Source organism: Acomys russatus, chromosome 8 (assembly GCF_903995435.1).
Source record: "Acomys russatus chromosome 8, mAcoRus1.1, whole genome shotgun sequence".
Classification (NCBI taxonomy): domain Eukaryota; kingdom Metazoa; phylum Chordata; class Mammalia; order Rodentia; family Muridae; genus Acomys; species Acomys russatus.
The window spans coordinates 69413232-69436411 of NC_067144.1; the positions used below are offsets into that span (position 1 = coordinate 69413232).

Here is a 23180-nt window from a genome sequence, read left to right on the forward strand (position 1 = left end):
GCTATGATTTTTTAAAAAGAGATTTAGTGTGTGTGTGTATGTGTGTGTGTGTGTGTGTGTGTGTTAAGGGGGTGGTGCTGGAATCTGAACTCTGGAAGAGCAGCAAACTCTTAACATTGAGCCATCTCTCCAGCACAAGGCTATGCTTTTATTTTAGTGTAGACTTTATTTATTTATTTATTTTTAAGTTCCGCCTTGCAGACTGGATCCCTCCACACAAATGCGGGTGTTTAGCATTTTCTTCTCACACTCAGGATCTTAATTTGGCCGACCTAGCCCCTGCAGAATGTGTGGATATCACCTTCCTGGGATCTTAGTGGTCCACCTCTGAGACAGTGCCACAGGGAGGCAGAGCTTCCGCGTGTTCCACTGACCTGGCTCTGCGTGCTCTGCTCTGGGAGCCGGGCGGGGCTGTAAGCCTGGCCCCGCCCTTGTGGCTCGCTATCTACGTTTCCGCGTCAGGCGCTGGGTGAACTTGGCAAGCCCTCCCGGCGGTAGATGGGGAACACTTTGTGCCGAGCGCCCGCCAGCCAGGCCCTCCTCCTTCCCGCGGGCGCCATAGGGCCTGGACGCCTGCGCTGTCCGTAGGTCTTGGGTCTTTCGAAGCCGAGTACCTTGCACCTGGCCCGCAGCTCTGGATTCCTACGCTTTGTCTCCGCTGTCGTCACCGATCGCTTGTTTCTATGGACGTTCAAATATGTGGGCACCGCGAGTAGTCAAGGGGGTCGTATAGATGCCATGGCCCATTTCAAAACAAAGCTCAATTATAAGCGCGTAGCGGCTGTTTATGCCAGCCCAGTTTCAGATCCCCGAGGGCTTCTGTCAACTAGAATTCAGAGGAAGCTCCGTCCTGGCAAAAAGAACTGGCCTCGAGGCACTTTTGAGACCCTCACCTCGTTTAGGTTCCGACTGCAAGAGCCTAGGCAGACTGCTGGGTTTGGGGCAAGGGGACGTACTGCGTGCTTGGTGGCTGTGCACCAAGCCCTGAAGGTGGCAGGGACGGTAATGCCTCTATCTCCGGGACCCACATCTTCCCACGGTCCCCACTCCCCTCTGGCCAGGGTTACACTCGCTGCGCCGTCTCTAAAGTGCGTCACGGACGGGCACCGGCCGTGCTGCTCCACCGGCTAGGGTGAGGTTGGCTCCGGGCCAGCTCAGGCTGGGCCAGAAGCGCTTGGCCATCACCCGGCCTAGAGACCAGGGAGTGGAAAGTGCTCAAGTTGCGCAGCATCGGGATCGGTAGCGGGGACACTCTCCCTTAGGGGCTCAGCGTCCCCGATAGGCCTCGGCAACCCTCCAGGGCACGAGGTGACACCCCTTAGGTTCTCTAGGCGCGTGGAGTCCGGGAGATTTCTTCAGGGGAAACTGCACGGCAGCCTCTTTGGGTTCCTCGCCCCGCCCCGGGTCTCCGCCCCCTCCCTTTGGCTAGGGATCCCGGACCCGCCGGCGACCGCCTAAGAAGCTCCAGCAGTCTTGATCTGGAGGCGGCTAGGGGCCGCTGAGCCTCTTGCTAAGGACTGGTCCCGCCATGTGACCGGGTCCTCCTGCCTGTGAACCCAGCACCAGCGCCCAGCGGCCCGGAGCATCATGCTCCTGACGGGACACCCGCGCCTACCGCCAGCGCCCCAATCCGCGCAGAATCCCGGCCTCCGCAGGCAGGTAGAACCTCCGGGGCAGTTCCTGCGCCTCTTCTACTGCACGGTCCTGGTGTGCTCCAAAGAGACCTCCGCGCTCACCGATTTCTCTGGTAAGAGCTCACTTGCTTGCTGTGAGCCCACGTTGCCCTCGCTGTTGTCCAGGTGAACAGTAGGCTGGGGTGGCCTCCGCAGGGGGGTAGCAGGGGAGTCACTCCTTCCTATGGGCGGACCTATTTCGAGTTTCTCGCGGCGCTATTGACCTTTGTTAGTTTCCTGAGCATCAGCGACTCAATCCTGACCTTCGAGTGTTCACAACTAGAGGATCCCTAAACTGAGCCCCCGTGTCACGCCCAGCTCTGGAAGATTACCGTGTTCTAGACGAAGAGTTGCACTTGGCTGGCCACCCACACGATAAGGGTGCGCCCCAGCCAGTGTCCAAGGGTACCCATGTAAGGAGACTAGTCCCGGGCACGCTGGACCTAAAGTCCAAACCGGCCCCTAGGGAGGGAGCCTGGGAAGACTGGAGGTCTGGTAGGGATGCCTTCATTGTGATAGAAGCCGACAGAACAGAAACTACATTCAGAGGCATGACTCTATAGCAAAAGGTGCCAGCACTTCCCCCAAACCCGACACACATACACACACACACACACACACACACACACACACACACACACACACACACATCCTGACTCCCTCCTGCCAACTCAAAGATCAATGCTTTTCTTTGGCGATCTCCTATCCAACCTCGGGCAAAATATCTTAGCAAGGTGTGCTTCGAGGCGGCAGGCAGCAGGCGGCAGGTGTGGATTGGATGGTTTTTAGAACCCTTGCTCAAGGTGACAAATGTCTTTCCAACTGTAACCTCCCAGGGTCTCCACCTGCTCAGCCTCTTTCTCCATCATGCCCAGGAAGCGGTGTCTGCAGCCCTCACTCCCCTCTCTCAGGACTCTGGCAAGCCCCTTTCTTTCTTTCTTTCTTTCTTTCTTTCTTTCCTTCTTTTTCAGTATAACTGTGGTAAACAGAGTCACCCTCTGTTCTGCTTGTGTGACAGAGCACTAGGCAGAGAAACTGGAAGCGCAGACTTAAGTTGGTTTCTGGTTTGCTTACAGAGAATGTCATTCATTGTTAGCTGAGAGCCCTTGGGTCAGAGGTTCTTTGCTTAGAATATTTAATATCAAGGCACTGTTCCTGCCTGGCCAAGGAAGCCAAGATATGCCTGTTTGGCAAGCAAACCATGGCCCATAAAAACAAGCCGGAGAGAACCAAGACTCTGGTAAATGTGCTGGGGAAATCCATCAGGTTTTGTTTTTGTTTTGTTGTTTGTTTGTTTTTCCAAGCACCGTTGGCTTTTTTCTTTTTCTGTAACAGGACTTCCTTGGCTTCCAGAAGTTCTGTATTCGCTGCTTTAAGCTATAGTGAGCAGCTCTTGAGTTCAGCCCCTGTCTTGTCCTAATTATTGGAAGGAAAGAATTAAAGGCTGACAAGCACCCCCTCCCTTTTTGATGACATCATTGCAACTGAACAAATATTGCTTTAGGCAAATTACAATGAAACTTCCCCCACCCCCAGATTATAGACTCAGGATTTGTTTCTTGAGGGAAAGAGTCGCAGTTCCAGCAGCGCGTGGGTTACCATGCAGGTCTGGAAACTAACTATGTGTAGCAACTTGCCACAGAGTAGATCTAAGCTTTAAACAGAGAGGCTGCATCCTGTGAGAAGCCAGGTGCTTAGGTTCTTAAGAGGTGAGAATGGTAAAGGGCTTTTCCTGCTGTCTTCAGGGTTTCTAAGTCCCAGAGCCAGCAGCAGGTGGTAGCATTGCCAGGCTTTCTCATCTTCTCTCTGTGCTGTCTAGGGACTGTAAAGGAACACGTGGTCCTGCCATCCCAAACCACAGCACACTCCGGTTTAAACCCAAGCTCTGTATAATGTGGAACAGGGGAAGCCTCCGGAGTCTCAGAAGGAAAGGTGAAGTCTTTAAATGAAAAGCAGCAGGAACAAGCCTCCAACCATGTGATGGCCTGGAGGGGAATTCCCAAGCTGCCAAATGGACAGTTTGAGTGTCCATTTGAGTGTGTTGGCCTCATCTTGTGATTGATTTCCTGTGGCCTCAAAGGGTACTGCCTGATTTCCTAGGGACAGGCAAGCCTGTTCCTTTTTATGAGTTTGGCAAGTGTGTGGAAGGAGAACAGAAAATAGTGGGCTCTCCCCTGCAGAGCCGGAGCACAATAGCCCAGGGCCAAGGAGCATGTTTGACGATAGGGACACTTGTTTTCTAAATGAGGGAAACATCACAAAGGTGTAGAGGAAAGAGGGAACTCAGGACCCCCCAGCCTAGGGAAGAAGAACAGAGGCTGTGTCCCTGTGAAACAAAGTCGAGGGCCCCCATCAGAGGGCCCCAGTCACACAGTGCAGGGCCTCCCAGATCTTCCCTGCAGTTTGAGAACATTGCTTGAAGTCTATCCCTTTTGCAGAGCTTTCCCAGGCTATTGCTGAGGCTGTTGGCTGGTGTCATTTTTCCTGGGTCATTGATTTTTTTTTCATCCCTGGAGATTCATGCATTAGATCTCTTCATAATCCAGAGGCTGCATGGTGGCCCTGCCTCCCCGCTGTGCTTGTGACGTGGGCTAATCAGCCCCAAAGCGTACTGCCCACCCTACCCCCCCCCCCCCGACCGTGCCATACCCTCTTCTATCTGAAGATGCTGGGCTTCTAGGCTGGGGTGGCCACCACTGCGTTAAAAACATCTCCCAGGGCAGGCAAGATGGCTCTGTGGGTAAAGGAGTTTGCCACCAAGTCTGATGACCTGAGTTTGATATCTGGACCCATGGGGTTGAAGGAGAGTTGTCCTTTGATCTCCACGCAACGCTGTGACATGTGTGTACATGCACACGCACACAAAACAAACAAATGTGTAGACGTATATGTATCATCTCCCAGGGAAAACAAGAGTATAATTTTAAAGTTAGTGCATGTGGCCCTCCATCCCAGCCTTAAGTGCCTGGCTTTTGTCCATTTTTGCTCTTTGGGATGAAGTCTTGTTCTTCTTTCTGCATCCCCCAAATAGAGGAATAGGCCAGAGATGTCAGCAGATCCCTGAATAGCTCTTCCTCTCCTCCTCTTCTAGAAAACAAACAGAAGTGACATGTCTTTTTTAACATTCTCTTTCTTTGTAGAACAAAGCAGGGGCCTGGTGTGTAGGGGGAAAGGATGGAGAAGATGGTGGGGGGTGCCTTTTGGAGTCTCAACCATAAAAAACTAACAAACAAAAACCAAACCAAAAAAAAACAAAAACAAAAACAAAAACAACAACAACAAAAAAAAAAAAACCAAACAAGACATTTGCCTGCCTTAGAAGCTAGCTTCCATGTATCTCTTGAGATAGTTTACAGCGGGCCCTCTGTTCCTGTTGAGTTTTTTTGGCTTTGTTTTGTTTTCAAGACAGGGTTTCTCTGTGTAGCCCTGGCTGTCCTGGCCTCACTTTGCAGACCAGGCTGGCCTGGAACTCACAGGGATCTGCCTGCCTCTGTCTCCCAAGTGCTGGGATTAAAAGTATGCACCACCACGCCTGGCACTTTATTTGTTTTTTCTTTTAAGTTTTATTCATCGTTATTTGTATACATGTGCATACGTGTGCATGGTGTGTGTGAGAGAAGGCACATAGGAGTTGCGTGGTCAGAGGGCAGCTTTCAGGAATGGTTATCTCCTACCACTCCCGGTTCTGGCAATCAAGCTGAGGTCGCAGGGAACACTTGTCTTGAGGTGTCTTCCCAGCTTCTCTCTGTTGTTTCCCTGTTGAGGACAGACAGGGTGGGGAGCTTCTTTTCCTTCCTTTCCCATTCTCTTTCCCCCTTTCTTCTTAAAGAAATTCAGAGGATTGGGCTGAGGGTGATGGGTATGAAGGAGAGATAGAGGGGGAGTGTTGGTGGGGAGGTGGGGGGAGTAGGGGGGGATTGGGGGGATGCAGTCTTGTTCAACTTTCCCGACCTCTGGAGTTTGGACTAAACCATCTTGATACATTTAGTTTCCTCTGAGTTTTGGAAAGAAGCAGAGAGCTAGAAGTAGGAGGGAGGACGAAGATGAGAGGGAAGAAGAGTGTCTGCCTAAAAGATCTTCCTTGTCATCAAGTGTCCCCAGACTTCAGAGAAGAGCTACTGTATGGCAGTACCGGTTCCTCACACTAGCCACCTGCGCTTTCCTCTGGTCTAATTTGTGCTTAGCTCTGATGGCGTTCATCCACTCAGGTGACAGTAACAACCCCCTGCAGAGTGGGCAGCATCTGTGCGTGTGCGCGCACGTGTGTGTGCACGCGCACGCGCGCGCGCGCGCGCGCGCACACACACACACACACACACACACACACACACACACACACACACTCTCTTCCCCAGTTTGGAAGACTGGGGCCTGAGATATGGCTCATGGGGAGGAGATACTTGTTACCAAGCCCAATGGCCTGAGCTTAATCCCCAGGACCCACACGGTAGGAAGAGAGGAGTTGTCCTCTGACCTCCACACTCTTAGACACAGAGGCATGCATGCTCTTCGCCCAAAAAAATGTATCAATAAACGTAAAGACGACTAGGGCCTGAAGAGATGGCTCAGCAGGCAGTAATTCCCGGCTCAAGCAGAGCATGCTGGTACACACGCCTTTGATCCCAGCACTGGGGAGGCAGAGGCAGGCAGATCTCTGAGTTCAAGGCCTGTCTGGTCTACAGAGTGAGTTCAGGGAAAACCGAAACAGAACAGAGCAAGCAAGCAAGCAAGCAAACAAACAAACAAGAACATAGGCTGCTCTTCCAGAGGACTTGGGTTCAGTTTCCAGCACCCACATGTTGTAACTCCAGCTCCAGGGCACCCAACGCACTCTCCTAGCCTCCTCAAGAGTCAGACACGCATGTGGTTACACATACATACATGCAGGCAAACACATATACACCGGGCATTTTAAAAGTCTTTTTAAAAATAATTTATTTACCTTTATTTTCTGTGCATTGGTGAGGGTCTCAGATCCCCTGGAACTGGAGTTATAGACAGTTGTGTGCTGCCATGTGGGTGCTGAGAATTGAACTCAGGACCTCTGGAAGAGCAGCCAGTGCTCTTAACCACTGAACCATCTCGCTGGCACCCTAAAAGTCTTTTTAAAAACTCTTTTAAAAAATAAAATAAAATGAATACTTCTTTAAAGAAACAGTTTGAGAAGCTGGGCCTCCCTCTCAGACTAACGTTTGGCCCCTGTCCTTGGCAGCCGATTTCTCACCTGTGCGAGCATCTTCTGTGTGTGTCTGTGCCCGTCTCCTCTTCTAAGGCCATCAGTCAGATTGGATCGGGACCTACATGAATGCCCTTGTTGTAACTTAATCACCCATTTAAAAACTACACTTCCAGGTATACTCCCAAGCTAGTGTGAATCCTGGTGCCTCGCAAATCGGTCTGTGACGTAGGTCACCTTTAGTCCAGCAGGTAGACCTGACAGGAAGCTTCAATGTCCTATGGCCAAAGTTTCAGGATGTGATACAGTGGACCTTAGAGGCCAAGTCCTGTAAGGTGACAGAGCACACACAGTTGGCCATTTTCAGGAAGCTAAATTTACCTATTTTGCTCCAAGACAAGCAGCGTGTAACTCTAGAGCATGTAGAATAATCTGAGGAGCTGAATGTATGGTGTTCGGCGGCGTTCTAGGGTTTCTGGTTGAACTGACTGGCAGAGAAGCAGGCACTGGGTTCTTTTAAGGTTCCCTTGGCAACTCCAAGAAGCAATCAAGTGGAGGCACTATGCCGATGGTCACAGCACAGAGCTACTTCCTGTTCATGTGTCAGTCCACCTAGAACATGGCCAACTGGGGGCTCCGTCCCCATTAGCCCAAGGTGCACCACCAGGGAGACAAGGCCAGCATTTCCCCAGCTCATCTCCACCTCCCAACACCTACACACACACCAACACAACACACACACACACACCTACACACACATGCACACACCTACATACACACACCTACACACATACATACACTCACACCCCTACACACACACACACACACACACACACACACACACACTCCCATCTGCATTTTATTATGCCTCAGTCACATTGTCCTTTTACCTAGGAGTTATTGTCACTTGAAAAAAAAAATCACACCCTGAGAAGCCAGCTCATAGCAGAGGACAAACAAACGGAATGTCTGAAGCTGCCTGGCTCTCACGGAAGAAGAGAGGGGGAGCAAGGGTCTCACACTGCCTGTCTGTTTCCGTGGAAAGCAGCCGTACTTGAAACATCCGGCTGGCCCCATCTGTGGCAAAGATATGTGTCAGCTCACAAGTGATGGCTGTGGTCTCCCGGGCACTGTGCTGGAAAGGGCAGCCTAGCAGCAGTCCCCAGGAAGAGACAGCAAGAAGCAAGGGTTGTTAATTGAGCTCAGTGTTATTTGAGTTCAGCCCTGTAGCAGCAGTGGTAATAGGCTCTTTTACAGACAAGAACTCAGCCTCATATAAGGCAGCTAACCTGCCAGGGAGGCCCCAGCTGGCACAGAAGCTACCTCCAGCACTGAACTGGGCCTGGCCTAGGGGGCGTGGTCTTTGACAGTGTCAAGGGAGCAAGGCCAAGAAAAATGTGTCTCCAATTTGCCTAGCCTTTCTGGATAGTTCTTGGGTGCCCACTGAGGAGGCACACCAACCATGCTTTCTATCTCAGCTGTTCATTTCAGTCAGTGCAAAGAGGCTGCAGTCATGGGGGACACACATGATTGTTACGGTCCTCTCAATATCTCCTGAGGAGTGACCCAAGGAGCTCCATGGACATCAAATGCTCCCTCCTGTATTAGTGACATGTTGTCTGAGTATTAACTACACACCTCCTGTTGTGGGCTTTCAGCCACTGCTTATTACACTGAAAACGGCCTAAGCTCTATGCAGACGTCTGTTGTTTAGAGGATGGCCTCAAAAAAAAGAAACCCAGGCCAGGCATGGTGGCGCATGCCTTTAATCCCAGCACTCAGGTGGCAGAGGCAGGCAGATTGCTGTGAGTTTGAGGCCAGCCTGGTCTACAAAGAGAGTCTAGGACAGGCAAGGCTACATAGAGAAACCCTGTCTCAAAAAAACCAAAAAAAAAAAAAAAAAAAAAAAAAAAAAAGGAACCCATACCTACACAGAACAGGCACAAAGTATGTGTGTGTGTGTGTCTGTATGTGTACATGTGTGTGCGTGTCTGTTTCTCTGTGTGTGCATGTGTATGTGTGTGTCTATATATGTCCATGTGTGTGCATAGGTGTGTATATTTGTTTCTGTATGTGTGTGTGGTTTTGAGAAAGAGCCTCCTCACGTAGCTCAACTAGCCTCAGACTCACTATGTAGCCAGCTGAGGTTGTCACTGAACTCCTGGTGTTCTTATCTTTACCTCCCGAGTGCTGAGTCACAAGCATGCACTACCACAGTTAACTTCAGGTGTGCACACCTGGAATCGGAGGCCAGGCGTGGTGGTGCACACCTCTAATCCCAGCACTCAGGAGAAGATGCAGGCAAACCTCTGAGTCTGAGGCCAGCCTGGTCTACATTGTGAGTCCTGCCAGCCAGGGCTCCATAACAAGGAAACAAATGAGAATTAGGAACTTTTGATGTGCAGTGCGCTGAACCCTTCAGGGTCTCCACGCGTACGAGGGCAGGCTGTAGTTACTGCTCCACTCTGACAACACAAAGACACCCTGCTCATAACTGACATGTACACTCACAGTTGGACACCGTATAATTTATAAATAAATAGATACATATTGGCGGTGTGTCCTCTAAATGTTTTGATTGATGGGTCGTGATTAATAAAATGTGGAGATCTTTGGTCTTCCTTCCTTCCTGTGCCACCTTCCTGTGCAGCTTAGCGCTGCGGTGTTCCTGAGAAGGAATTAGTGGAGGTTAACAGAACAGTATCTGCCCCCTGGCCCATTACCCACCCACCCCTCACTGCCCACCTTGCCTACTTCTCCCCACCTGTCAGTAAAACTTAGAAGTCCACGCACTTATTATTTGAGCTAAGGAATGGCTCAAGAAAGTAGGGCAAAGGGTTTTTGAACTTTTATGAATGAAAGGCTGTTACTATTTAAAAGAGCTTGGTTTGTTCCTCTCTCTTGGTAAGGAAGTAGTTTGCTTAGGAGGAGCATAGCTCTTGGGGTCTCTAAGATTGTTGAGACTGGAGCACTATGAGAAATGCCCAGATTGGGCCAGCTCAGTTTGGCCCCCGCTCAGAAGGGGGCCCTGTTGCTGTTCCCTGTATGTGGCCATCTCCTGTTAAAACTCTGGCCTAGCACAGGCAATGGCCTCTTCACTTGGTTTCCCTCAGAACAAGAAAGCCACACTGATGAGCTAAAAATACCTTTGGCCTATCAGCTGAGAAGCAAATCAGAGACCTCCGTTTTGGATGTTATTCCAAGGGTTTCATGTGCCATTTACTCCTCATAACTTTTGTTGTAAAATGAAGATGTCATGTTTAGAAGTTTTAATTTAGGCAGCTTTCTAATATCAAGGGAAGAAAATAATATAAATAAATACCAAGTGGTTTAAAATAATTCCACTTTTCCAACACTCATTGCTAATTTTACCAGAGCCTGCTTTTTCTTAGGACTTACATATATCTCTTATTCCATGTCCTACCTGGAAAAAAATAAATGCATAGATGCTCCCTACATGGAACCATCAGTAACACGGGGTCACTCAAGATTCATATGAACTCTCTCTCTCTCTCTCCCTCTCTCTCTCTCTCTCTCTCTCTCTCTCTCTCTCATGCACAATTTAATTTAAAAATTCACATGGGTGAAATTCTGCTGATTATGAACACACAATTAAAAACATTATCCAAGCAATACTCAGCATTAACACAGAGCTCTTAAGAAATCAAAAGGGGGACCCCCAAATCATAAAAGAACAAAGTCCATCAAGAAAAAGAGTACAATTGAAGGAAAGCTAAACTGTAGCTACTGGCATGAAGAATACATTGACTGAAATGAACATCTTTGTAGACAGCACATTAGACACCATTGAAGAGACTCAGTGACAGGGGAATCCTAGAGAATTTAGGATGAACCAGAAAGGACAAAGACCTGAAAACAATCTATAGACTCTGGTGAGGAAAGTGATGGGCACACAGGATGGAAAGGACAGTTAACACACACTGGAAAACACTCCTGAAAGAGAGAAAAGCAAATAAGAAGCAACACAACATCATAGAATCTTAGAATTACTTCTCAAGAATTGCTGAAAGATTTCATTTTAAGGACCTCATGGGAGGTAATTCACAGATACGCCAAATCTATAAAATACTAAAAACAAGCAAACTAAGGGGAAATATTCCCTGTTAAGTGCTGGGAGGCAGAGACAGGGAGATAAGTGAAAATCCAAACCGCTGGCAGCCTAGAGCTATAGGCATGTCAAACTTTTTACAAAGATGAGTATGAAACGAAATAATAAATATTCACTGAAAGAACTAGTACAGGATGTTCTTCGCACAGCCTAGTAAGACTAGAAAGAAGACCCGAGAAAGCAGCAGCGGTGGACACAGAAGCAGTAAGCACTCAGTTCCCTTTCCCCACATTCCTGCCTCTGTCTTTCTACTCCGTGGTGTCTTAATCACTCTTCTAATGCTGTGAAGAGACACCATGACCAAGATAGCTTAAAGAAGAAACCATTTAATTGGGGGTTGCTTAGAGTTTCAGAGGGTTAGGCACCCGCACGGTGCTGCAGAGGTGGCTGAGAACTCTACATCCTGATACAAGCAGCAGGCAGAGAAGGGGAGGGGTGGAGGGGGAGGGAGGGAGGGAGGGAGGGAGGGAGGAAGGGAGAGAGAGACACCGACAGAGATGGGGAAGGGGGAGAGAGAGATGAGAGAGGGGGGAGAGAGAGAGAAAGGGGGCGCAGCAGGCTTTTGAAACCTCAAAGCCCATCCCACAGTGACACACCTCCTCCAATAAGGCCATACTTCCTAATTCTTCTCAAATAGTTTACCAGCTGGGGACTAAACATGCAAATATATGAGCCCTTTTTATTCAAACCACAAGTGGCACCTCCTCCTCCTCTTCTTCAACAAAGTCTCACTAAATAGCCTGGCCTCACAGAAATCTGCCTGTCTCCCAAGCGCTGGGATTAAACCTGGGCTACTGTGCCTGGCTTGCATATCTTTAACCTTAAGAGTGATGTTCTTTTTGGTGTCCTTTTTTTTTTTTCTCTCCAAGTTCTGGCTACTAAACCCAGGACGTCATGCATACCAGGCAGGTACTCTGCCACTGAGTTGCAGCCCAGTCCAGATATCTTGTTCTTTTTGTCTAAATGCATGCGACCCTTTCTCGATCAACTTGAGCTCCTCCACTGACATATAGCCTGAGACACTCCTGTCTTCTCTCCAGGGGAGCCTCAGTTCCAGGGTGACTCCCCAAGGACAGGTCTGTGGGGAAAGGTAAAGGGACATTGTAGGGTCTCTCAGGTACCAGATGTCAGGTATGACATGTGACCACTCTGTAGAGCCACTATTGTCCTGTTTTTGGTTTCGGTAGATTCACTGGACATAGGAATCATAAGAGAGGAGTTTGAAGGATGGATAATCACGCCACCGAGAGTGCTGACTTCTGTGCCCACAGACCTGGCACAGATCCGCCTGTGTACAGATCTTCCATTTCCACATGTCTGACTCACACTTTCTCCAACACCCGTGCCCCTAGAGTGCTCAGGCCCCAACAGTGAACTTCCTCCGTGTTAACAAGTTAGAAGCTGAAGTGGCGCTCCAGGCCAGTAGTTTCAACTCGACAGCCAAGTTTTTCAAACCCAGAGCAACCAGGCAACATTAAAATGCACAAGTCGGGCCTCTGAATCGCAGCCATATTTGCAAATGGTCTGAGTTCATGTGTGCCTCAGATGCCCCATGAATACAAATCACCTCGTTTGGGGTCAGAGGACCAGGGAGGAGGACGAAATGGAAGAATGATCTCCAAAATAAATCTTGAATCCGGATGAGTACAATAGAGTGCAATCCCGCTTCCAAGTCTGTCAGCATTCCTTTGATGGTTACAAATGAGTCTCCCCTCTCCCTCCCTCCCACTCCCCTCCGCCATGTGGGGAATAATCTGGATAAAATAACCCTTTTTGTCTGCAAAGGCCCGTGTGCCGCTCGCTCACTCGTGACAGCTGTCAGAGTACTGTTTCAGACTCCAAGGGCTCTCACTATGCCACTGAAGCATCTCCTTTCTTTCGAGAGAAAGAATTCTCAAGAATTTCAAGAGAAAATTCTCAGGCTTGACATTATAAATCATTAATTATACTGTCCTAAGGAACAAGAGACCTGTCATGAGCCCCCACCCCCACCCCCTGTCTTTTGGGCAGAAGACAGGTGGAAATGAAGGGCAATCTTATCTAGAAAGCCTATTTGTACAGCCACTGAGGGATCTCCTTTAAAAAACACAGACAGGGTGGCAGCCTCCTTCCATTAGGAAAGAAAATGTGTGTTCAGGCTTCTGTGTTGTGTCTCTTTGGTTGTGAAATGCAAGGCACAGTCATTTGTAACACTGTCTTCAGTTTTCTGAGACGCAACTGACTAAACATTTGTTCCAAAGCATATGACCGCCGGGCAGTGGTGGCACACGCCTTTAATCCCAGCGCTTGGGAGGCAGAGGCAGGCGGATCTCTGTGAGTTCGAGGCCAGCCTGGTTTTCAAAGCGAGTATAGGACAGCTAAGGCTACAAAGAGAAACCCTGTCTTGAAAAACCAAAAAAAAAAAAAAAAAAAAAAAAAAAAGCATATGACCAAAAGGACCCATGGGCAGGTCAGACTGGAGGCAGAAGCTCCACCCCCAGCCTTGGACAGAGGAGGAGGGATGCTGCAAGCTCCTCTGTAAGCTGTGAACTTTTTCAAACCTACTTTATTTGGAGTGCTTTAATGCTTATACCTCCCTTCCAACCCACCTACAAATGAGGTTAATGGGAACAGGAGAAGTAGACCCTTTTTTTGACTCAGTTCCTTGGAGTGATTTCACCGGTGTAGTCCACAGGATTCCAGCAAACCCATTAAACAGCAAACCAGCAATCAGCAAAGGTGATTGCAACCACAGCTGTTGGAACCAGGAGCAGCAAGCAGAACCCAGAGCCTTGAGGCAGCGTTCTCTGGAGCGGTTCTCTCTGGGAGCGCCTCGAAGTAGAGCAATGAACAGCCAAACAATAGGAAACAATACCAAGACCCAAAGGCCCAGCTTCCTGTTTTGGGCTCATATATATAATCTCCTCTCAGAGTCTATACTCAGGTGTTTTTCAGCTGGCAAAGACCAAGCCTCAGCAAGAAGTGGTTTCTTTTCTAGTGGATAAACATCACCTGCTTTCTCACAAGTCTGTTCCCCATCCCACGATCAAAACAAAAATATGTTTACATCCACTACACCTCTCTCTGGAACCAACCACATCTCGTGAGCAGATCAGACCCTGTGGTCTCTCCAACCTGATTTACCTCTTTCACTTCCAGAATCAAGATCCTAATTTCCCCCTTTTCATTTAAGCTGGAGCTCCACAGTCCTATGGCTCTTTGTGATGCTTTAGATCAGAAATGTCTCCTCCCAGAGCCTCATTGATTTGAGCACCTCGTCCCCAGTTGGTGCTGTTTGGCAGGTTTAGGAAGTGCGGCCTTGCTAGAGGAAGTATGCCACTGGGGACAGGCTTTAAAAGCTCATAGCCTTGCTTTACTTCTAGTCCCTGCTCTGCTTCATGTATGTGGTTGAAGACGTGAGCCCTCAGCTTTGTGCTTCTGCCACCGTGCCTCCCTGCCAAGACTGACTCTTCTACCTCTGGGACCATAAACCAAAACAAGCCATTTTTTTCCCTCCAAGTTGCTTTTGGTCATACATAGTGTTTTACCACTGTGTATGTAGTTAGTGCACCCCTTAAACCAATCCCGTGAGGCCTGAGGCCAAAGGACTCCCCCCCGCCCCCCCACCGCCACCACCAGGACCTCTGTGCTGCTGTGTTTTCACAGCTGGTTGTTTGAGATTGTCAACATTCACTGAGGTGACACATGGTCGCAGCCTATGCCGCCCTACCCAGGGAGCCTGAGCTCTCGGAGGTTTAATGAGCTCTCGGAGGCCAAGGAAACTGAAGTAGCACAGTAGACTGGTCCCTGTCTCATTTCCCACATGGTTGGAATTTGAATTAAAACTATTATTATTATTATTTACTTATTGTGTGTGTGAACATGTGGGTGCTATGCATGGGAAGGTTGGGGGACAATTTATGAGAATTGGGATCTTTCTACCCTGTGGGACCCTGGGATCAAACTCATGTCATCAGACTTGGATGCAGGTGCCTTTATCTGCTTAGCCATTTTGGTAGCTCTTCTCTGTCTGGGAGTTGGGGGGGGGGGCGGGTTACTCAGTCCTCCCATGCCCTTCCTTTCCTCTAAAGGACTGGCTTGTGTCTTTGGGACTTTTCCTCTCCTCAGTTCAAACCCAACCATTTGCCGCCAGCGGAGTCAACTATGGTGCTGCTCTGGAGAGACGTCCAGGCTTGAAGTCTCTGCTTGCTCTAAGCATGAGCAAGGATGAGTTTGCGACACATCTCAGTTATCTTGAAATCTCAGTGAGCAATAGCATGCAGGCTTCAATTCCATCTGAGTCTTAAAGAGGAAGAGGGAACGGAAGTCGTAGAGACCAAGTGGAGATCTGCTTTCCTTTGGAGTCTCCTTGTGGGCTTCCTTCCCCCCTTCCCTGAGGTCACTCCTCCTGTCCCTCTGCCCATGTCCCCACCCACCTCTGCACACGCGAGCACAATCGGCTCCGCACACTGACACACATTGCTTTTAGACAGCAGTGTCCTTCCCAGTCATACACTTAGTAGGGCACATGTGGAGCTCACGTGATCTGGACACTAAGCGACACTGTAGGGGCCACCTTGAGTTGAAGGGAGCCCACTAACCACCTCCCACTCAGAGGCTGCAAGACCTTCCAGACCGTGCTCACCCCGTCACCTCTTTCACAGACAAGTCACAACGCTACTCAAAATATTTCTTTCTGCCAGACACAGAAATTCTACTATTGTTCCCAAGAGAGTGAGCAGGGCCACTGGCAGGAACGGGTGTGCAGTATTTGAACAGTCTTGTGACTCAGTACATCTGAATTTCCAAGCATTTTAAGAGCTTTGTCCAAAAAGAGGGAAGGAAAACAAAACCAAAAGAAAAAAAAAGGCCTATTGTATGGTTCTTGGCACTGAAGAAAATAGCAAGCCTGTCAGAACTCTGTTTCGGATTTGGTTTTCAAGTGGGTGATGTAAGAACGCTGTCCAACAGAGAGGGCTTTGCTCATTTTCTCGTTCCTGGTCTTTTGGGGGCCCTGGAGCATACATTTACAGAACCAACTAATGTTGGCATTGAGACATTGAAACATCTTTTCTTGTGATTCCTTCCTAATAAAAAAGGCATTGTGGCCTTAGGCAAAGATTAGGATGTTTTTTGATGAGTGTGGCTTACTGAATAAAAGGAAACACACGTTTGAGTGTGTACGCAATATATGTTAAACATAGTGCGGTTCCTTCTCAGCAGCCTTCCACGCACACCAGACTCTGAGGAGACTCACGTCCCTCCTATAATGTGCCACAGGCTTTGCATGGAACCTGCCTGTGTCCTCCAAGCGCACACACACTCTCCCTCTTATTTAACAGTACACAGCACAGTGGAACGCTATACAAAGCTAATGACAAGAAAATCAGCCTGTAATATTCAGAACAGGCACTATTTTTTCCCCAAGTGTTTTCAGTACGCTGTTGGTTGAGGCCATGGGTGAGGGGCCCATGGCTGCATATATTTTAGAGCTGGGTCTTGTATAACTATCCTTTTATTTATTTATTTATTTATTTATTTATTTTAAATCCCCAATGCCATTTCAAATAGCAGGCCCTGGGCTTCCCTGACACCTTGTCTATTCAGTGTTCACTTCTGGATGTAGATGCCATAAACGCAAACAGGAAAAAAAAGGTGTTAAACAGACTCTTGCTTCCTTTTCTTCCCTGCATTTGAGTAGTGACTAGTGGCTTTTTTCAACATGTGTACATTTTGTGACAACATGTGGCTTCCCTCAGCTCTGTCTTTCCTGTCTGGTCCCACATATCCCTAGCAGAGCAGCTTGCATGTCCTCCCTTCTGGTTTCCAGTACATTCCTTCTAGCCCTGAAGAAGGTTTTCATTTTGTTCCTAGCATAGGGAATGTACCATGGTGTAACACGGAGAACCCATGATGCAACAAGAATTGTTCTAGACTGATTCTCAGATAAAATAAGACCACGGACAAGGTGAGTGTCTGGAACAGACGCACACAGCCCTCCTGGGCCAGGTCATTTGTGGTGAGACAGGCCTGACCGAAAGAAATGCCTTGGGTCATTACTCCTATGTCAACAGATAATCGTGAGTGGGAAACCTGCGTCTTTAGAAGACGTTCAGAGGTGATCTCGCAACCCCACAGCCTTCTCTGGGACCTCGCGGCACTCTCTGGAATGTGACTTATTGCTGCCAAAGTCTCCGATGAAAGCCTATCTGCACCGCCTACCTTCGCTACCCACGCACTTCCTTTCAATGAGGAGGTAAATTATGAGGTAGGGTTTAGGCAGACTGATGGACTAATTGAGAGCTTTACTTTAAAGAATGTTAAGTGTTTGCGCCTCGGCCTCACAGGCTGGGATAAAATTGCAGTGTTAGAAGCTAGATTGCCCATTAGTGTCATTATCGTTATTAATCAAGCAAATGGGGAGGGGTGAGCATCATCTGGCCCCGTCTGAACTTCAGTGGACTTGTGTGGGTTTGCTATAGTTATGGGGGGCTGGGAATCACAGGGGAATTCCACAGGACAGCCGCAGCCTTGGCTTATTTCATCAACTACTGGATCCTTTCTTAAAGCTAGACTTTAGCCGGGTGTGGTGGTGCACGCCTTTAATCCCAGCGCTCGGGAGGCAGAGGCAGGCAGATCGCTGTGAGTTTGAGGCCAGCCTGGTCTACAAAGCGAGTCCAGGACACCCAAGGCTACACAGAGAGACCCTGACTTGAAAAAAAAAATCAAAAAAGAAAAAAATTCTTTAATAAAACTACCACCAAGCAAGTCGGATGTTAGAATGGAGCTGGCCAACAGAGATACAATACAATCTGTAGATGGAAAATTAAATATTATAATGGCCACTTTAGGGAATTTAAAAGAAGGGGATGAGGTAACCATCTGTAGTAAATTATCACTGAACTCAGTAAATGTTAAATAGTATCATTTCAGCATGAATCGTGTGCCTGTGTATGTAGCATGCGTGTCCACGTGGCACACGTGTGGAGGTCAGAGGTCAGCCTCAATGGTAGTCCCTTCCTCCCACAAGGGTCTTTCTAGTTGTTTGTGGCTCTGTATACCAGGCTAGTTCTTCTATCTCTATACTGTAGGGCCTCTCACCATAAGACCGGGATTTACAGATGTGTGCTGCTACTCCTGGCTACTACATGGTGCTGGGGACCCAAACCCTGTGTTCATGCAAGCCTTTAGCCTACTGAGCTATCTCATGGCCCCACCTGATGTCTCTTTAGGCTTTTTTTAACCAAGAATAGTCTCTACCTCCTGTCACACTGGCATTGGCTACTGGAGTCCCGTGTGCTGACGGCTGCTGATTCAGTTGTCATTCTGAAGAGAACAGTGTTTGGTTAGTGTTGGGGACAGTGTCTTGTAGGTCCAAGAAGCATCAGCAGCATTTTGACCCTGATTAACTGATCCTTTCACTTAGACAGGAACAGTCTTGATTTAGAATAGGCAAGCACTAAGGAAGGAAAAAAAAAATATATCAAGAAAGTTCCAGAACCCGGGCCTTTGGGTTTCAGGAGAGGACATAAGGAGTCAGCCTTTGATTCTCCGTGGCTCTGCTGAGGGCTTTGCTGTACCCACAGGGTGCACTGCTTACATTAATTAAAATATTTATTACTTAATTTACTTACTGTGCACATGTGTGCATATGCACATGTGTGCATATGTCCCATGTGGAGGCCAGAGGTCAACCTTAGCACTGTTCCTCAGGAAACGTCGACCTCGGTTTTTTTGAGATAGTTTCTTTCATTGGGACCTGGGGCCTTGCCAATTTGGTTTGAGGACATCCGACCATGAAGACTTCTGCCTCTGCCTCCCCAGTGCTGGAATTGCAAGCACGTGGCACCTGCCTGGCTCTTTGCCCGCGCCCCCTCCCCCACCAGTGTTTTATACGGGTGCTGGAGAACAAATTCGGGTCCTCACCCTTGAATGGCAAGGCCTTTGCTGTCATCAGCCAGCCCCCTCGTTGCTCACTTCCGTCCCCCGTCAAAACACGGCAGCTCCCTCTTTCTAAGCTTTCACAGCTCCATCCATCCTCTCCCCTGGGAATAATGGCTTCCAGATCAGTCCCAGGGAAGGTTTCTGTTAAGGTGACATCCTACTGAGCATGCCTGGTAAGTTGCCTTGTTACCACTTATTGCTCAGCTCCAGGTCAAATGCTGGTGTGTCCGCCCGTGGTCGTCGTCGTTAGCAGCTTTATCCAAACATGTTGTTCCCTTTTTCATGTTTTCTTTTCTTACTTCATCTGTTTACTTTCACCTGGGCCGCAAGTGCTGCTGGGAAAACATTGGTTGTGGAGATTGGAGCCACAGCAGTTTCAGGCTCCTGACCTCGGGCTGTCCTCCTCTGGCCACTCTCCCACATAACTGTGAAGGAAGCAACAAGCAATGGGGGGAAACGACATCAAAGATGAAGCCTTTCACAGAGCTGAGGTAGGCAGAGCGGCTCATAGGCCTTGACTTGTGTCTCTACCAAGAGACATGGACTCCTAAGCCCCGCCTACTGCAGCATGTGGCCTTCTTTGGAGATGGAGCCTTGGTACAGGTGATCGAGTTAGAATGACGGGTTTGGGTTGGGCCTTCCTCCAACATGACTGATGCCCTCACACAGGGGAGACTTGGATGTACAGACACACATGCACATGGGAAAGATGCTGAGGAAAGATGGGCTGAACTGCCATGAGCCGAGGACCTTTCAGAAGGTGGAGGGAAGGCACGGATAGGACCCCCGCCTGGAGCCTTCAAAAGAAACATGGTGCAACCATGGCTCACACTTGTAGTCTTCAGAAGTCTGAGAGAATGGGCTCCTAATGCTCTGAGCCGTCCCCTTTCTGGCACCTTGTTACCGCAGTGGGGGGGCGGGGGTAATACTGCCGAGGTCTGAGCACGTCACGAATAGCTGCTCACTTGATCTCCATGACTCAGTGAGTTACAAGCTGTTTTCTGTGTTTGATAACTGACACCTGCCGTGCAAAGGTCAAACAATTTGTTCAAGGTCACATGAGCTAATAAATTCCCATTCTGGTCCTCTCTGTATTACTCCCTGGCTTGCCTCCACTGTCCTCTCATTCCTTCCTACTCCCCCTGTTACCCCCATGTATGTACATATACACATACATGGTATATACACATATGTGTGTGTATATATATATATATAAACACACACAAACATAAATATATATATTTGCACTATGTAGACCAGGCAGGCCTTGCACCTACAGAAATCCATCTGCCTCTTCCTGGAGCTCACCAAGTAGCTGGGGTAGCTTCCAGAGAGCCCCAGGGATGCGCGTGTCTCTAACTTCCCAGTGCTGGGAGTTCAAGTGTGTGCTGCCACACTTGGCTTTTTTTTCCGTGGACTCTGGGCCTTGCACTCAAGTCCTCGTGTTTGTGAGACAAACATCTTACTACCAGCTATCTCTCCAGCCCTAGATGCAGTTTCCCTTCATCTCCACCGATCAGTGCATGGTCCTCTCTCTCTCTGTCTCTGTCTCTCTCTCTCTGTCTCTCTCACTCTGTCTCTCTGTCTCTGTCTCTCTCTCTCTCTGTCTCTCTGTTTCTGTCTCTCTGTCTGTCTCTGTCTCTCTGTCTCTTTCTCTGTATCTGTCTCTGTCTCTCTGTCTCTGTCTCTCTCTGTCTCTCTGTCTCTCTCTGTCTCTGTCTCTCTCTGTCTCTCTCTCTCTCTCTCTCTCTGTCTCTTTCTTTGCTGAGCATTGGAGATACTCCCAGCATGCCTTTGAAACAATCTGCAAAGGCAGAGGTACTCAGTGATTCCTATTCCGGAAGCCTGCTCCTGGGCCTAAGGGAGGAGCTCTTTCACCCCGGCAGCCTCTCCCAGGGATAAGCTGAACAGCAGATCCCGTTTGCTGGCACACATTCAGGCGAGCCCGCCACTCATGGGTTTGTCTTTTGCAAATTTGCCCACTTGTTGATCTATTTCCAGGACATGGGAAGAGAGATGACAACTTTGAACCTTCTGATACACACATCCCAAGTGACATCAACAAGGCAATACTGCCCTCATGTCAACAAGCAACAGTGCTGTGACTGACTGACAGTGTGCTGTGAGGCGCACAAAGCCTCATTTACACAAGGTTCTAATGAGTTCTGGCAAACAGGATGTGCTGTTTGACTTATCCAGCCTGAAGGAGGCCAGGAACCAAGACTTGAAAAAAAAAGTCCGGGCCTGGTGGTGGACAGAGCTGACATGGCTCAGAGGGGAGGGTTGTTGGTCATGTAGCATTCAGCAAAATGAAGCAACAGGTGGAGAGCAGCAAGCATAGATGAGAGCAGCCAGGGGAGCGGGGCTCTGAGCAAGAATGAAGGAAGTCTAGGGTCCCGGGGCCGCTCTCTGCCCCAGAGTCCGATGCTGGAGGAGGCTAAAGCCCGCTCTGGTGTGTGTGCCAGGGAATCAATTAAGGATGAATGGAGAGCTCGAGGCCAGGCCAGCCTAATTACTGTGCCGGCGCCCGTATTTCTTTTCATTTGCTGACTACCAGCCCTGCCTCCTGGTGTCTATGAACTACACGGGGAGCGGGAGGGTGGGAATGTAATGGGTTATCCAGATTCTGAGATGAAACCAAAGACCTGGAGGCTGGCTGGATGCTCTGCCCAAATCGTCCACTGAACCCAGGTGGTGGCTGCGCCAAACACAGCCAGCCAGTCATCTAAGTTGTACAGGCCACATTCAAACCCCGAGATGTTGGTTCTGTGTTTTGTTGTTGTTGTTGTTGTTGTTTGGTTTGGTTGGTTGGTTGTTTTTTCTAGACAGGGTTTCCCTGTGTAGCTTTGGCTGTCCTGGAACTGGCTTTGTAGACCAGGCTGACCTTGAACTCACAGTGACCCACCTGCCTCTGCCTCCCTAAGTGCTGGGATTACAGGCATGCGCCACCACCCTCATCGGGATGTTGGTTCTGTGAGGCTTAGGAACATGGGTTATCTGGTCAGGAAACCTGCCTTGCTTTCCATATCCAAGAGCTTTCTGGGCTTATAATATTACTGTCTAAATGCCATCATCCCTAACTTGCAAAACAAACAAACAAACAAACAAACACCCTGCTTTCATTAACATGAGAAGTGAGATTACCATATAATTTTCCAATTAGCTGATGAGGCACAAAAGACATACCCCTAAATCTTACTTTCTTCCTTGATCATCTTGCCCATCCTGAGTGGGCAGAAGGAAGCCCTCAGAGCTATCAGAACTGGATGCTGTTCAGGAAGTAGGCAGGGAGGCTGCACCTTCGAGCCCCCACCCCGCCCCCACTCCGTGTCTAGGCTTTAGGCTCTCTGGGTCTTGTTGATTGGTCAGTGACCCTGAGCGTTGTTTCTGAGAGCCTTTTGTTGAGCACAGGCAGAGAGCTGCAAATTTGGCCAACTCCAAGCGGAGAATGATCAAGGGTAGATTTCATATCTGAGTTTTTAAGTGCTGGTAAAAGTCGCATTAAGTTATCGAGTGCACTGCAAGCCCAGCTCCCTCGCCAAGTGGCTCTGTCGTGTGGGGATTACTCTGCATCCCGAAGAAAAGAAGAAGTGTTTTGTTTAGATGCTGGGGGGGACGTTGGGATTGATCCAGTTTCTTTTAAACTAATCTAACCCAGATGGTACTCGCTGAATAGCTTCCTGGGGTTGGTACCTGGTTACAAAACAAGGTGTTCGTTTTTATAGGGACGGAAAACCTTGTCTGGAGAAGCGCAGAGGGGCTCCTACCAGACCTGTTGGAACCAAATAGTGAGTGTGATCTAAAGATGGTAATTCCAGACTAACACAGCACATTCAGAGTAATTGTTTAGGGTAATAATTTAATGGCTTGATCTATATCCTCTTCCCCTGCCACTCACAGCCTTTCCTCTGTGTTCATGGCACCTGCATCTGTGGATTCAACTCGCACTACATCGAAGATACAAAAAACAAAACCAAACAAAAAACCAAACAAAACCCAAAACCCCGCATGTGTACTGAACATGTACAGACTTTTTTGTTTAACACCTCCTAAATAACATGGTGTAAAAACTACATACAAAGCACTTTAATTATGTATTGTGGTTGGCAGCCTAAGTGATCAAGAAATAGTTTAACATAGGTGGGAGAATTCATGGGTTCTACGAAGAGGTTATGTGGCTTTGTCTGTTGGTTTGGCTTTGGAAATGGAGTCTTGCTATGTAGTTCTAAATCGCTGGCTTTAAACCCACTCTACAGCCCTGGCCGTAGAACTTATGGCC

General features: G+C 48.7%; 1 protein-coding gene across 2 annotated transcripts in view; it reads left to right on the top strand.

The window, feature by feature from the left end:
• Nucleotides 1–463: 463 nt before the first annotated feature.
• Eva1c (eva-1 homolog C) overlaps nt 464–23180 on the top strand; it is a 69768-nt gene continuing 47051 nt past the window's right edge. Inside the window, exon 1 of one of the 2 annotated variants that reach the window (XM_051150241.1) lies at nt 464–1747. In XM_051150241.1, the coding sequence (XP_051006198.1) occupies nt 1588–1747 (160 nt within the window). In that variant the 5' untranslated portion in view covers nt 464–1587. The remainder of the gene's footprint in view (nt 1748–23180) is intronic. The other variant, XM_051150240.1, reaches the window with a different exon arrangement.